At 34.4% G+C, this 16,462-nt stretch overlaps 1 protein-coding gene across 3 annotated transcripts in view; it reads left to right on the top strand.

Moving 5' to 3' along the window:
* The window catches only part of CCDC39 (coiled-coil domain containing 39), a 72,533-nt gene that overhangs the window by 44,271 nt on the left and 11,800 nt on the right, over positions 1 to 16,462 (top strand). For 2 of the 3 annotated variants that reach the window (XM_030329055.1, XM_030329053.1), the window contains 6 exons: positions 308 to 411; positions 745 to 877; positions 4,488 to 4,682; positions 5,623 to 5,787; positions 8,722 to 8,859; positions 11,140 to 11,348. In XM_030329055.1, coding sequence (XP_030184915.1) covers positions 308 to 411; positions 745 to 877; positions 4,488 to 4,682; positions 5,623 to 5,787; positions 8,722 to 8,859; positions 11,140 to 11,348 — 944 coding nt within the window. The remainder of the gene's footprint in view (positions 1 to 307; positions 412 to 744; positions 878 to 4,487; positions 4,683 to 5,622; positions 5,788 to 8,721; positions 8,860 to 11,139; positions 11,349 to 16,462) is intronic. The other variant, XM_030329054.1, reaches the window with a different exon arrangement.

The following is a 16,462-nucleotide window of genomic DNA, read 5'->3' as shown; positions in this document are numbered from 1 at the left end:
TTGTTGCCTGTCATATACAATTAATCATTGCCAAATCCAATACTGTGAAGCTTTTGCTCTTTGTACCTGTCACACATCTATGTGGGACTCTGTAATTTGCCAGTATCATACAATAAGTCATTGAAAATGTAATATCAGATCAAAAAGAAAAACTGTTAATATGTATTACAGAAACATCGTTATTGTGTTTATGGGTATGATGTAGGTTAAAAATTAATATGTTCAGAACAGAACTTCTCAAAAAAGAAATTACCTTATAAGATGTAAAATAAATATATATAATTTCTGTCTGTTAACTAATAAATAGCTGGATTCTTTAAAAGCCACTGTGAATAGAAGTTCTAGTGATTTAGAAGCTCTGCGGAAAAATATTTCCAAAGTAAAGAAGGACATTCATGAAGAAACAGCAAGGTAAGAAAAAAGATATTTAAATATGTTTATAGTTTTTGACTACTTCTAGAAAAATTATTAAATATTTAAGTTTTTGTTAAATAACTGAAAAATTATAGCTACTAAATTATTAAACGTGAAAATAAATTTTCCTGGGTTTTTCATCATAAAGGCTTAGGAATAATATTTTTGTGGCTTATTAAATATGTATTTAATAAATATATAGGGTTTACATAAAGGTAATAAAAAGGTTTATGGCAAAAGAAACCTTCAAGTTATATGAAGATAAACTATTCCTTGTTTGTATTAATTTTTAGACATGTTTTCTATTTTTTCTTCATAAACTCTCTCCAGGTTACACAAAATTAAAAATCATAATCAGATTGTAAAGAAAAAATTAAAGCAGATAACTGAGAAAACTATGTCTGTAGAAGAGAAAGCTACCAATTTGGAAGATATGCTAAGGGAGGAGGAAAAAAGTATTAAGGTAAGGTTTACTTTCAGTTTTTAAAGAGTCACAATACATTTAGCAATAGTGAATGAGACTCTTGCGATTATGGGATAGGAGGTCTTTTAAGAGGCTCTGCCTTCTGTTGTGATCCCATTTGTAATTTGTAATCAGAATTTTGAGTTGTTAGACCTCTTTTTATGTGTGGCTTTCTAAAGAGGTTTCTGACCTTCTCTTAAAGCTTCTAATTCTCCTTTAGCTTCACGTTAAGCATTTAATATTGATGTCTTCTTTTGAAGGTTACAGGTAGCCCCTCTACCTTGGATCTCATCCCTTCCCAATGCCTAGTGTGTCCACGTCTCTGCTTGTCATTCATATGTATGTTCTTATATTGTAAACATACCTGGAAAAATGCCTGTTTTACAATTGATTTCCACCTTTACAGTAGGCTGTCATTTTTTTGTTTTGTTTGTTTGTGATCATATCCCCCCCCCCCCCCCCCCCCCCCCCCCCCCGCAGTGGTCTACGTTTATTGCCTGTATTTCTTTATCATTTAATGTCTCTGACAGTCTGGCACCATTTATTAGTAAATGGGCTCTTAAGTGCATTACTTTACTAACTCTATTGGAATCTCTTTGACATCTTGGTAGCATTTAGGCCAATTTTGAGGAACTGGAAAAGGCTGGTTCACCATTTCCTCTTTGAAAACTTCAAAGTGACTTCTGTGACCTGACACAATTTGCACCACTTCTTGCTTTTTTGCTTTCTTTGAGGGGCAGCTGAAGATCATGGCGAAAATCCCCCATTTGCTACATATCCAGTATGGTTTCACTTATATTTAGATACAATCCAGCTTCTTCAGTATGCTGTTGTATATTTAAATTCCTGAATAACGAAGTCATGCATCAATATGGACTTGAGCAGTATTTGAGTCCAAATCACACATTATTTTTTTTTTTTAATTTTTTTTTCAACGTTTTTTATTTATTTTTGGGACACAGAGAGACAGAGCATGAACGGGGGAGGGGCAGAGAGAGAGGGAGACACAGACTCGGAAACAGGCTCCAGGCTCCGAGCCATCAGCCCAGAGCCCAACGCGGGGCTCGAACTCACGGACCGCGAGATCGTGACCTGGCTGATGTCGGACGCTTAACCGACTGCGCCACCCAGGCGCCCCAACATTATTTTTAAAAAGTTATGTTTTTTGTGTGTATGTGGTTTTTTTTTTTTCTCCTAAGAGAATGATTTTCAGTTGTCCATGAGATGGGACTATATTAGAACTTACTAGAAATCTGTAAAGACTGAAATTCATATGAAATAGGACTTTTGATGATGACATTAAAAAGGAATGACATTGTAGGGACACCTGGGTGGGTCAGTCGGTTGAACGTCCAACTTGGGCTCAGGTCATGATCTCACCATTCGTGGGTTCGAGCCCCACGTCGGGCTCTCAGCTGACAGCTCGGAGCCTGGAGCCTGCTTCAGATTCTGTGTCTCCCTTTCTCTCTGCCCCTCCCCCATTCACGCTCTGTCTCTGTCTCACAAAACTGAATAAAAGTTAAAAAAAATTTAAAAAACGAGTGACATCGTTGAAATTAGCTAAATTAGAAAAAAACATAGGGTTGGCAGTGTATATGTGCTGCTTGTGCTGTAGCAAAGTTATATTCACAGTCTTGAGTTTTGTAGTTCTTTGTTTGGAAAAATCCTAACCCTATGTTTTGGAGATGTACTATGTTATTAACCACCAAGCACTGACTTTAAAATGCCAGGCAATCTTTGGGAAGGAGTTAAAACTAATAAAAATTGTCTATTATATAAAAATGAATTTTATAAGATTATATTAGATTATATTTCTTACTTTGTGAAAATTTAATGTGCCAATCACAGATTTTTCTTTTTTTTTCATATTGAAGTTCATTTGTTGCCAAAGGGAAATATGCATATCTGGCTGTAAGAGCACAGAGGGAAATTATTTCAACATTTTAAAACGATAACTTTCAGGGCACCTGGCTGGCCCAGTCAGTACAGCATGCACTCTTGATCTCAAGGTTGTAACACCCCATGTTGGGTGTAGAGGTTACTTAAAAATAAAATCTTAAAAAAATAAAATGATAACTTTCAACAGATGTTGGCATGGGAGATCTATTTGAAGCCTTGAACACATGGTCATGAAGCCTTGAGGTCAAGACAAATCTGCCTCTTGAGAAATGAGCAGTGGGAATCAGGGACTGGTTTCTGTTTCCTAGAAGGCTGCACTTGTGGGGAGGCCAACTGGAGGCAAGGTGTGAGTAAGGGGTAGTGCCAGTAGTGTGTTGGGCCAGCTCTTACCAGCTCACAAGAGTTGATAATTATATTTTCTGGAATTTTGCAAGTCAGCTGCTAAACATAGCTATTATTAAAAATTAAATTATATAGACTTATAATTAAATACATAATATTAAAAAAAAAAGTAATCAGTACTGAGTAATCAGTACTCATCACTTCCAAATTATTTTACTACATTTTACTATTATCTGTTTATACTCTTAAGTTTCAGGTTACTTCCATTTACAGTGTATGGTGTAACCTCTGTACAGTAGAAATGCTACATAATAATCTGCTACTGCATATCACATCCCAACTCTGCATTTAGTAGAATCGTGTCAGTAGCTTGAAATTGGCCAGATTGGGAATATTTATACGGTGAAAATCAGCTTCTTCCCCCTAATCTCCCATCTGCTGGAAAGCTGGTGGTGGTGGTTAAATATTTACCTGCTCACCACTAGATAGTGTCCAGAAGAAGGTGGGAGATTGAGTGATGTGATTTCTTCCCTGTAACACTCTCAAGACTTCAGCAACTTTTGTGAACTTACAGGCTGTGTTTCAGCAGTATATTTTCTTTCCTTTCTTTCTTTTTTTAATGTTCATTTATTTTGAGAGAGTGTGAGTGGGGGAGGGGCAGAGAGTGAGGCACAGAGAGAATCACAAGCAGGTTCCATGCTGTCACCACAGAGCCCAACCTGGAGCTTGATCCTACAAACCATGGAATCATGACCTGAGCTGAAATCAAGAGTTGGATGCTTAACTGACTGAGCCACCCAGGCACCCCTCTTTTATTTTCTAAGGAAACCAGTGAAATGGCCAAGTTCCAAGGTCAGAGTGACATGGGGTAGAATTAAAGATGATAGATCAAAGTGAATGATGTGGGGATAGAAAACTGCTATTCTGGGGCGCCTGGGTGGCGCAGTCGGTTAAGCGTCCGACTTCAGCCAGGTCACGATCTCGCGGTCCGTGAGTTCGAGCCCCGCGTCGGGCTCTGGGCTGATGGCTCAGAGCCTGGAGCCTGTTTCAGATTCTGTGTCTCCCTCTCTCTCTGCCCCTCCCCCGTTCATGCTCTGTCTCTCTCTGTTCCAAAAAGAAATAAATAAACGTTGAAAAAAAAATTAAAAAAAAAAAAAAAAAAAAAAAGAAAACTGCTATTCTATCTACTAGAATAGAGTAGACTACAAGAAATGTTGGAGATGTACTGAAATTGTGGGAAGGGCATTTTTATATTCTGAAGGGCTAAATGTTGGGGGGTTAATTTGTGACCCCCAAAATTATAATGTTCATATAATAAAACCTTTCAAAGTATTATAATTTCATTGATCACTGTTATTCTTATCATCAGGAAGTGCAAGTTCAATTGAACATAATGAAAGATGTGCTATTTAAGAAAGTTCAGGAATTACAGACTGAGACAATGAAAGAAAAAGCTGTCTTATCAGAAATTGAAGGAACTCGTTCCTCTCTAAAGCACCTCAACCATCAGTTATATAAACTGGATTTTGAAACCTTGAAGCAGCAAGAAATTATGTACAGTCAGGTAGATGATACTCTTATTAATATCTTCCATATTGATTTGTTATAGTTGTGGTGGTCAGGATACTGCAATGTCCTGAAAAAAAAACAAAGATTTTGAAAGCACTCTTGGAGGGATAGATGGATGCTGAAGATGGGGTTTCATGTTTGGTCAGTAGTAGGGTAAGGGAGCCTTAAAAACTATTTTTTTTCTTGATTTGAAATAAACTGGTAAGAGGATAGACAACTCTAGTGAGGGACAGCCATGCTTTAAAGGAACATAGGGCAACCAGGCCTGGACTGAAATAAAATAAGGAGTGAGATATATGAGACCTGGAAAAATTGAGTCTTAGCTGTGCAAACATAGACATCCCACCCCGACCTCTAGACTGATAGTTTAAAAGTATTTTAAAAGTTTTTCTTATTTGTTCTATTCATAGATTCTGTCTCATGAAGCCTTAATATGACCCCTCTCTACATCTTAATTTCCCTGTCTAATGTATTCTTAGTTTCTCAAAATTAAAGATGCTAAAGTATTATTTAAGAAAATAATTCATTGGAAGTTCGTTGAGCCACACTTGTGGCTAACAATTTGTGACTCCTTTTGTGTATCCCTTAGAAAATGTACCCTCGAAAATCCATGTCCTTGTAAATCCATTGGATTTACTGCAGTTCCATCCTAGTAGTAGGGGAAATACCTTCCTAGCTGACTTCTTATATTTTCAGAAGATTACTTACTTCTATGTCACTATTATGTATCTTGGTTATTGAAGAATAGTTTGCTATTTCTCCGCTTAGAGTTAAGAAGGATTTTATATTATAAATTATTGAAGGATTAAAGTGACTTTAGTAAATGATGACACCTAAGACTAAACTTATAAGAAAGTGTTTATTGTGTTTTTACATTTGTAGAAATGGTTTTAACTTTGTTTGTCTTTGCTATCTATTTTTAAAATATGTAATAGGATTTTTACATTCAACAAGTGGAACGCCGAATGTCACGATTAAAAGGAGAAATTAATTCTGAAGAAAAACAAGCTCTTGAAGCAAAAATTGTTGAACTTAAAAAGACATTGGAAGAGAAAAAATCTACATTTGGCCTTTTGGAAACACAGATCAAGAAGCTTCATGTAACTTAGTCAAAGTACTTTTGATGCTTTAAATATCCTAGTCATTAGTTACTCTGTTTTAAGTCAACATGTTCCTAAGACTTTACTTTGGATAAGATGATTGCCAAGTTACCTGCATATATAACAAACGTATGAACTAATGTTCATGTTTCTATACTGACTATGAGAGAGAATATAACATTACCATTGATTATGCATTTTTTTAAAAAAATTTTTTTTTCAACGTTTTTATTTATTTTTGGGACAGAGAGAGACAGAGCATGAACAGGGGAGGGGCAGAGAGAGAGGGAGACACAGAATCGGAAACAGGCTCCAGGCTCTGAGCCATCAGCCCAGAGCCCGACGCGGGGCTCGAACCCACAGACCGCGAGATCGTGACCTGGCTGAAGTCGGACGCTTAACCGACTGCGCCACCCAGGCGCCCCGATTATGCATTTAATATATTCCAAGTATATTACATGTCTTTAGCATTTCATTTAATCTTTATCAGTGTCTTGTGAGGGACATATTATTATTTGTGTGACAGATTAAGTAAATTGTCCATGGTTACACAACTAGTATGTGGAGAGCTAGGATGTGATCCCTGGTCCATCAAAATACTCTTAAATAGTACCATGATTTAAAACATTGATAAATTCCATTTTTGATTTTGTTTTTTCTAGATAACTTGATTGCCCTTTATCACTGAAATGACCCTTTATGGGTCATCTGTTGTTGTTATTCATATATTTACTTGGTAACAATATTTTGAATGACTATTTGTTAATAAGGTAAAAATGTTCTTCACCTTTCAGTATTTTAATGTTTATGGTCATATAAAACCTGTATTAAGGGAACCTATGTAATGTAAAACCTATGTTAAAATTTAACTGGAAAGTAAGAGTGAAGGAGTGAGATCATGGATCTGAATGGGATGAGAACCCCAAAGAATTTGTCATTTACAATTTGAAATGCTTGTGTTGAGTGTCCTCTAGTGGTTATAAAAAGAATTGCTCTGAATTCCTTTAGGGCTACCAAGGTGAAAGTGAGCTCTTATTTTGTAAAACAAACAAACAAATAAATATTTATTTTAATATATTTTTTAGTTAATATATAGTATAGTAATGATTTTAGGAGTAGAACCCAGTGATTCATCACTTACGTATAACACCCAGTGCTCATCCCAACAAGTGTCCTCCTTAATGCCCATTACCCACTTAGCTTATCCCCCCACCCAACACCCCTCCAGCAACCCTCAGTTTGTTTCTCTGTATTTAAGAGTCTTATGGTTTGCCTCCCTCTCTGTTTTTATCTTATTTTTCCGTCCCTTCCTCTATTGTGCTCATCTGTTGTGTTTCTTAAATTCCACATATTAGTGAAATCATGTTATTTGTCCTTCTCTGATTGACTCATTTCACTTAGCATAATACATTCTACTTCCATCCGTATTGTTGCAAATGGCAAGATTTCATTCTTTTTGATCACTGAGTAATATTGCATTGTCTATATCTACCACATCTTCTTTATACATTCATCAGTTGATGGACATATGGGCTCTTTCCCTAATTTGGCTATTGTTGATAGTGGAAATGAATTTTTAAAGATATTAAAGCTAGTTAGCCTTCTAATGAAGGTTTGCTCTTCTAAATAGTAGCATGACATTGTGAAGTCATTCTGCATTACTTCTCCCATCCCACTCCATCTACTCTTTTGCATAATAGAAACAAAGTCCTTCTGGTTGAAAATCACCTTCAGTTAAAAGTTTTTCATTCTAAAAGTTAATTTTATGAAATGACATGTTTATAAAAAAAATTCTTACTGTTTTACTACAATCTTAGGCATTTAAAAAAAATTTTTTTGAGAGTGAGACAGAATGTGAGTGGGGTAGGGGCAGAGAGAGAGGGAGACACAGAATCTGAAGCTGGCTTCAGGCTCTGAGCTGTCAGCACAGAGCCCAACATGGGGCACGAACTCACAAGCTATGAGATCTTGACCTGAGCCAAAGTCAGAAGCTTAACTGACTGAGCCACCCAGATACCCCTACAATCTTGGGTTTTGATTTCTCAGAGAAATATAGGTAATGAGAAAGGCATAGGAAGGAGGGAGAGAGGAAGAGAAAGAAAAAGACAGAGGGAGAGAGAAATAGAACTACATCTTGAAACTAGAATGTTTTTGCTTTAGATGCCCAGACAGGACTGAGAGCACTAACCTTGTTCTGAGCTCTGGGTGAGTGGAGAGATGCAAACTGTTATAAAAACAGTAAGCTGGTATCTGGGAATGTGTGACACAGTTAAGCATCTACTGGAATTAGATCTTTTCTAGCATTTTTCTCTCTAGCAAGATGTGATTATACATGTAATTAAATAATAGTAATAATACATGACATTTCTTTGTGTCAAACACTGTTGTATATACCCATCGAGAGTAACATCTTTAATCTTCACAGTAGCCTAGGGAAGTAGGTGTTGTTACCATCTCTATTTTAGAGATGAGGAAACTGAGGAAGAGATTACCCACCAGGGTCAGATGACTAATGTGTAATTGAGGCCATCTGATTCTAGAGCTTGTGCTGTTAACAAGACCCTATGGTTTTTAGACTGTTAAGGTTTATACCTTCTGTGACTTGGGTTGAATCAAATAATGAACTTCCTCCTCATATTTCTACCCATAAATGGCAATCATTCAGTAATTCAGGTTGAACCATACATACTATTTCCCAGAATTAGAACCTAAGCCAAATCAATAAAATCAATACGTGATAAAATGAAAATGTTTGTATGTGAATATATCCATGTATATTATATTGGAAACATTAGAATGTGAAGAGTGAGATTTAAAAACCCAATTATCATAAATATTCAATGGAGCATATAATTTAATGTAAGATATGTTTAATAGTATGTGCTTAATGCTATTTAAAATATGTATTTATGTACCTTTTCCCCCTTTTTACAGAACGATCTTTATTTTATCAAGAAGTCACATAGTAAAAATTGTGGTGAAAAACAGTCCCTCATGACCAAAATAAATGAACTAAACCTTTTCAATGACAGATCAGAGAAAGAATTTAATAAAGCCAAAGCTTTGAAACAGGTGCAGTAAAATCATATATGCATATATTAAAAACCACATGTTTTAATACTAATTATAGAAAAAATTTAAAATATATCAAATTATAAGGAAGTAAACTAAATAAGTCACTATAGTAGCTGTATACTAGAGAAAGTGTTAAAGTTATATTATTTCCTTTCAGTCTTTTGAAGAAAATTGGCTTTATATATATTATAAAAAAATGGAAAATATATGATCTCTTTCCATGTATGTCTCCAAACATTAAATATTAAACATTAAGTATTCTTTAAAAATTATTTTTAAGGGCTTTCTACAGGTTATTGCTGAAGTTACCATAATTTAGTTAACTGTCTCCTGTTTTTTGGATACGTGTTTATTTCCAATGTTTGGTTATTCTGTTATAGTAATCTCAGGGGTGCCTGGCTGGCTCAGTTGGAGCATGTGACTCTTGATCTCAGGGTCATGAGTTTGAGTCCTACATTAGGTATGGAGCCTACTTAAAAATTTTTTAAAAAATAAAAAAAACATAAATAGTATTATCATATACCATGGACATGTATCATTGTGTAATTGTTCAATGAGTTCCTTAGGGAAAATTTCTAAGTGTATAATTATGGTCCAAAAAGAATGAATATTTTCAGTGTCTTGAAACTATTTTCAAGCCTAATTGTTTTCTAGAGGATTCAGTTAATACTCCCACCAACAGGGTGTAAGCATTCTGTTGCATTCACCACCAGTAAGCCTGGATATTATAATTTATAAAACTGTTGCCAATTTGATGGGCAGACATGGTATCTCATTGTTTTAGTGTAAATTTTTTAAATTGGTGACACGTGAAAACATTTCATGATTAAACATAAAATTTAAAATATTTATGTTTAAATAAAAATATTTAAAACATTTTTTCTATTATGATATATTCCATAATCTTTCTTTTTTGGATCTCTAGTTTATTATCTTGGCCCATATTACCATTAGGAGATATATACATACACACACACACACACACACACACACACACACATATACACACACACACTTTTTTTAATGTTTATTTTGAGAGAGAGAAATAGAGAAAGAGAGAGACAGCATGAGTGGGGGAGGGGCAGAGAGAGAGGGAGGCAAGAATCCAAAGCAGGCTCCAGGCTCTGAGCTGTCAGCACAGAGCTCAATGTGGGGCTTGAACTCGTGAACTGCAATATCATGACCTGAACCTAAGTCAGACACTCAACCAACTGAGCCACCCAGGTGTCCCAGGAGGTTTATGTTTTTAAGTAGCTTTGCAAAAGACCTTCGTACGTAAAAATATTAACTCTGTCATAAATATTGTCAATATTTTTTCCATTTATGTTTAAATTTTTATTTAGGTTTTTGACATTAAAATCTTAAAAATTTTTTTTTTAAATTTATTTTTGAGAGAGGCAGAGACAGGGCATGAGCAGAGGAGGAGCAGAGAGAGAGGGAGACACAGGTCTGAAGTAGACTCCAGGCTCTGAGCTGTCAACACAGAACCTGACATGGGGCTTGAACTCACAAACCACGAGATCATGACCTGAGCTGAAATTGGACACTTAACCAACTGAGCCACCCAGGCGCCCCCTTAAAAACTTTTCTTGACATCAAATATTTAAGTGTTTTTCCCTGCATAATTTTTATGCTTAGGAACTTCTTTATCATACTAAAAATCAAACAAATGTTTACTATTCCAGTAATTGCATTGGTTTCATCTCTTAAATTAAGTTTTTCGTGCTTCTGGAATTTATTTTTGGTACATTTGAGATGTATGGATCTAATCTTTTCTCCAACTGAAAAGCTATGTTTTGAAATAATAAAGTCTTACATTCAGGAGGGTTTGTTTCTATTCTGAAAATTGATCTATTTGTGTATTCTTGTATCAATCCCCTATCCATGACTGAATTGTTTAGAATAAAAATTTTTTACACATTGTTTTGTGAGATTTAATTTAGAATATAAATGTGCTTATCCATAGGGCTTTACATATTTCCTAGATTGTAAATTTCATTTTTAGGAGTGACTTCTTTCTTTTTTCTTTTAGTAAAATTTAAATTTCAAATTGAAATATAATTAAAGACTTGAAATAACTATAACCCCTTTCTTAAAATAAAAAACGAAGAAAAACCATCACTCAGAGCAATCTAAATTTAATCCTACTTATCTTGGTCAGTGGTCAAATTAGAAAATGTTGTATTTTCAAGTTTGACTTTTGTGGCAATAACAAAAAAATTTTGGTTTGGGTATAACATTAATTATTTCAATATCTGACAATTTTGTTGTTGATAGGATTTGATGATAGAAGACAACCTTTTAAAACTTGAAGTTAAGCGTACTCGAGAAATGCTTCACAATAAGGCAGAAGAAGTACTTTCTCTGGAAAAAAGAAAACAACAATTACACAGAGCTATGGAAGAAAGAATTGAAGAAATTAAGGTTCATAAAACAATGCTTGCATCACAAATAAGATATGTTGATCAAGAACGGCAAAACATAAGGTAATAATTCTAGTTTAAAATACTGCTAAAATGTTTTTGAAAATGTATGGCTGATGTTAGAAGAACTGACTGGATGTTTATCTTCTCCTTGTTTGAAAAGGCTTTTAATATATAGGGCATATTTTAGTCATAAATCTATGCTTTTTCCTCTCTTTTTTAGAAAATTAATTATTTAATATACATCCAAGGTAGATAGCATATCGTGCAACAATGATTTCAGGAGTAGATTCCTTAATTCCCCTTCCTCATTTATCTCATACCCCCTCCCACAACCCCACCAGCAATTTCCCCCATTGAGGATAATTTTTAAAAAATAAAAAAAACATAAATAGTATTATCATATACCATACTCTCCCCCTATTTCTATCTTCTTTCCACAAGCAAAAACAGCTCCCTGCCCTCCACGGCTTCTTTTTCCCCAAGTTCAGCTCTCTGTGTAACATACCTGTCAAGTTCTGTGGTTCAAGTTTTGCATATTGTTTTGTTAATCCTCAAATAAGTTTTGTAGGTATGCAAGATGGTTTAATGTTGATCTGGCTGCATTTCAGGGATGAAAGATGCAAAATAAACTTCCATGCCCTTCCACCATCTTGGCCTCTCTTCTCTCTTTCCTTTGACTTACCCTTCATTCTTTAGATCATCCTTTTTACAATGAGATCAATAATTCTCTTGGAACTGATTTTTGTGTATGGTTTGTGTTAAGAGTTCAATAACATGTTTTCCTTTATGGATACCCAATAGCTGCATTTATTGAAACATTTTAGGGGGTTTTGCATATATTTTATAAAAAAAGATTTATTCCTAGCTACGTGCTATTTTTAAAAATGTTTCTGTCAATGTTATCTCCTTATAAATTATTTCATTTTTGGTTTGTTGCTGGCATTGTAAGAAATACAGTTGATTTCTATATATTAAGAATCCAGCAACTTGCTTAAACTTTTATTAATTCTGATAGTTGATCTGTAGATTCTGATTTCTAGGTATTTCATTCACATCATTTGCAGTGACAGTTTTGTGTCTCCCTTTTCAGTCTTATAACTTCTCTTTCTCTTGACTCACTGCCCTTGTTATCTAACCTTTAGGTCAGTGCTGACTAGCAGTGGTGACTACAGGTCCCCTTGGCTTGTGCCTGATTTTGAAGGCAAAATGTTCATTGCTTTATCATTAAGTATGAATTGTAGAATTAAAAAAATACTCTTTAGAAGATTATGGGAGTACCCACCTATTTTGATTCATTGCTAAGAGGTTATTTTGTTTCATCAAAAGTGGATGTTGACTTTTGTTATGTGCTTTTCCTGTATTCATTGATATGATGTAGCTCCTTTAGTCTGTTAATATAATTAAATACACTGATTGCTTTTTCAAAGTTTAAACAACATTACATTCCTGGAATAAACAAAACTTGTCTGCCACATACTACATTTTGTATATATCTAGATTTTGTTTGGTAACATTTGTACACAATTATTGCATCCATGGTTATAATTCTCCTTTCTCTATTGCCCTTGTCAAGTCATCAGATTATTAAGGTTATGCTGGCTTTCATAAAATAATTTTGTGTGTTTCTTACTTTTCTATAGTCTGGATAAGGCTGTGAAAGAGTAAAATTATATCTTTCTTGAATTTTCAAAGATCTTACCAGTAAAGCCATTAGAGGCCTTTTTTAAAAAAGATTTTAAACTGTTGGTTCAATTTATTTATTGACCATAGGACAGTGCGTATTTTTTATTTATTCTTGAGTCAGTTTTAGTTAATTATATTTTTTCCTAGGAAAAATTTCCATTTCATCTAAATTTTCAGTTATTGCCATAAAGCTGTTCGCTGTATCATTTTATTATTATTTAAAATTTTTTTTAATATTTATTTTTGAGAGAGAGAGAGAGAGCATGAGTGGTGAAGGGGGGCAGAGGGAGAGGGAGACACAGAATCTGAAGCAGGCTCCAGGCTCTGAGCTGTCAGCACAGAGTCCAACATGGGGCTCAAACTCACAAACTGTGAGATCATGACCTGAGCCAAAGTCAGACACTTCACCACCCAGGTGCCCAGATTTTTATTATTTTTTAATAGCTATAGTGTTTGTAGCTTTTCATTCCTGGTAATGGTTATTTTTGACTTCTCTGTTTTAGGAGGGATCATCTTTCTTATAGTTAATGAATGTTATTACTGTTTGAAAAAGAAATGTTTCTTGATTTTTTTCTATCGTGAATTCATTTTCTATTTTATTAGTTGCTGCTGTCACATTTATGATTTTTTCCTTCTATCTTTGTGGGTTTATTTTGATGTTCTTTAACTTCATGAGAGTGATGGTTAGCCAATTATAATTTTCATCTTGAAGGCTAAAACAAGTTAGCTATCTCACGCAATTTTTTTCTTTAAGGGCCAAATAGTAAATATTCTAGGTTTTGTGGGCCATGTGGTCTCTGTTGCAACAACTCAACTCTGTCATTGTAGAGTGAAAGCAGCTATAGATACTAAGAAAATAAATGAGCGTGGATGTGTTTCAATAAAATTTTTGGATGCTGAAGTTTGAATTTCCTAGAATTTTTACTTTTCATGAAGTATAATTTTCCTCTCATTTTTTTTTTTTTGGAATAACTTTACATTTAAAAATGTAAAAGCCATTCTTTGCTCATGGGCAGGCAGGATGTTTTGCTGACCCTAGATTTTTATCACTGAGTAGTTCATTTTCCATTGCACACATCTACCCCAATTTATGTGTACATTTACCTATTGATGAACATTTGAATTATTTCTTGTTTTGGCTATTACAGATTAGGCTTTATGAATATATGTTTTCTTGGTATGAATATATACTTCCTTTTCTCTTGAGTAAATACCTAGAAGTGGATCATATGATAGGTATTCTTTTTGTCTTCCCTGTCTTTCATTGGCTTTACTGAATTTTGTTTTTCCTTTGTTTCCTCTTTTATTATTTGGAATATATACATTCTAATTTTAATATTTTTGTTGGTTATTCTTAAATTCAAAAGAAACTTTAACCTTCCCATTTCTCTGTGAATACTGAAGATTAATTAGCCTCTGATTTTTTTCATTCATAAAAGAGATAAGACCTTAGCATCTTTTATTGCTATATTTCCTCTCTCCAACTTTCACATATTGTTGAGATCACCAATTATAGTTTTAGGTTGTTATTTATTGTTTTTAACATTATGTCTCTATTTTTAAAGAACTCCTTTGTCATAACTTGTGTTAAACTGTACAGTTGCCAGCAAGAATTTCAATGTAGCTATATACTTTTTTTTATTTAATATTCTCTCATGTATCCTTTGTCATCCTATTTTTTGGATTCTCATTTCATTTCTCTGAAGTATGTTTTGAATTATTTTCCAGAATTGATGTTTTCTGAAATTTTTGAGTCCTTGCATGTTTAAAACATATTTATTCTACTCATATTTAAATTACAGTTGAACTTTGAAAGCATTGTTTTGTATTCTTCTAGATGATAGTGTTGTTTATGAAAGGTCTGATTCAGACTAATTCATTTTATTTTGTATGGTGTCTGGTTTTGTTTGCTTTCTGAAAAGGTTTGGGACACTCTTTTTATCCTTAGGGTTTAAGAATTTCCCTATGTGTCTGGGTGGTTCTTTTCATTTTTCATTTTTGTTTTTTCATTTTTCTTGTTTGAATTTTGGTGAGCTCTTGCAATTACTTCATTAATGCTTTTCTTCAGGTCAGGAAAATATTTTTCTACTAGTTCTCTAATTTTTTTCTCATACTATTCTCTGTTTTCTGATTTGTTGGCTCATTTATAGTGGATATTGGTCTTCTTAGATCTGTCTTCTGGATTTCTTAATTTTACTCTCATTTTAAAATTTCTGTTCTTTTTATTCTACTTTTAAAGATAGTCTCATTCTCTGTCCCCCTCTCCACTTCCTTTTTGCCTGCTCTTCATTCTCTGCCCCTCCTCCTCTCTCTCTCTCTCTAGATCACTGATCTAATCTTTCTTATTTACTATAATTAAATTGAAAAGGGAAAACTATTTGCAAGGATTTTTGTTCCTTCATTGGTCCTTTCTTTTCATACTAGCCCATTCTTGCTTTATGGATAGTTTTGGATCCAAATTCTCTCATCTTTTCGAGACACTGGGATACTTTGAAAGTTCTCTTTTGTCCCATGCATTATTTTTGTATCTCCTAGGGTATGTTCTGTGTTTGCTCATTTTGTTCTTTTCATTCATCCCGTTAACTTCCCAAAATGTCTGATAGTCTTTGGCTTTCTGTTATATTTATTAACGAGTGTTTAATTAATAATCATGACGATTGATATAGTTAGCTGGTGTGTGTGTCTTCTGCAATTAGGTAGATCTTTTTTTCCAGCTGGTCTCTCCTGTAAAGGGATGGCTGCTTGTAGGTGCTGGGCTAATCTGTCCCTTCAGGGTCATCAGGAGTTTTTCCCTGAAGGAGTTTATTTTGGGTGATAAAGACTTTATTTTCTTTATGGATGGAACTTTGTTTTTTAATAACCTCCACTTTTCTGGGGGCCTGGAATTACATCATGTTCTTTTTTACTTTTCTCTCCAGCTCCAACATACAATGTTAGGAACTTTCGTAATTTGGAAGGTTCTCATTGGAGCATAAATAATTCCTGCCAGCATTTCTGTATACTTTGAGGGGTTGAGGAGAGTGGCCCAAATGTTCTGTAGCAATCCTTTTATTAATTACTTTAATAAATGGCCTCAGAGATCATTCTTGCTCTTTTTCTTATTTCTGGGCTTGAATTTTCTCCACACTTCTTTGGTGAAACATAGCTCTTTTTTTTTTTTTTTTTTTTTGACTTTTTAAATGTTTACTTATTTTAGACAGAGACAGAGTGTGAGCAGGGAAGGGCCAGAGAGAGAGGGAGACACAGAATCTGGAAGCAGGCTCCAGGCACTGAGCTGTCAGCACAGAGCCTGATGTGGGGCTTGAACCCATGAACCACAAGATCATGATCTGAGCTGAAGTTGGATGTTTAACTGACTGAGTCACCTAGGCACCCTGGTGAAACATGGCTCTTACTTCTGCATTAATCTTCTGTACATATCTCCATTTCCCCCCATGTCAATCATATCCCATTTGTTTCTCATTTTTTTTCATGAATTCATGACAAAATGT

This window comes from Lynx canadensis, chromosome C2 (genome assembly GCF_007474595.2).
Source record: "Lynx canadensis isolate LIC74 chromosome C2, mLynCan4.pri.v2, whole genome shotgun sequence".
In the NCBI taxonomy this organism is placed as follows: domain Eukaryota; kingdom Metazoa; phylum Chordata; class Mammalia; order Carnivora; family Felidae; genus Lynx; species Lynx canadensis.
This window is presented reverse-complemented; position numbering and strand designations above follow the sequence as displayed.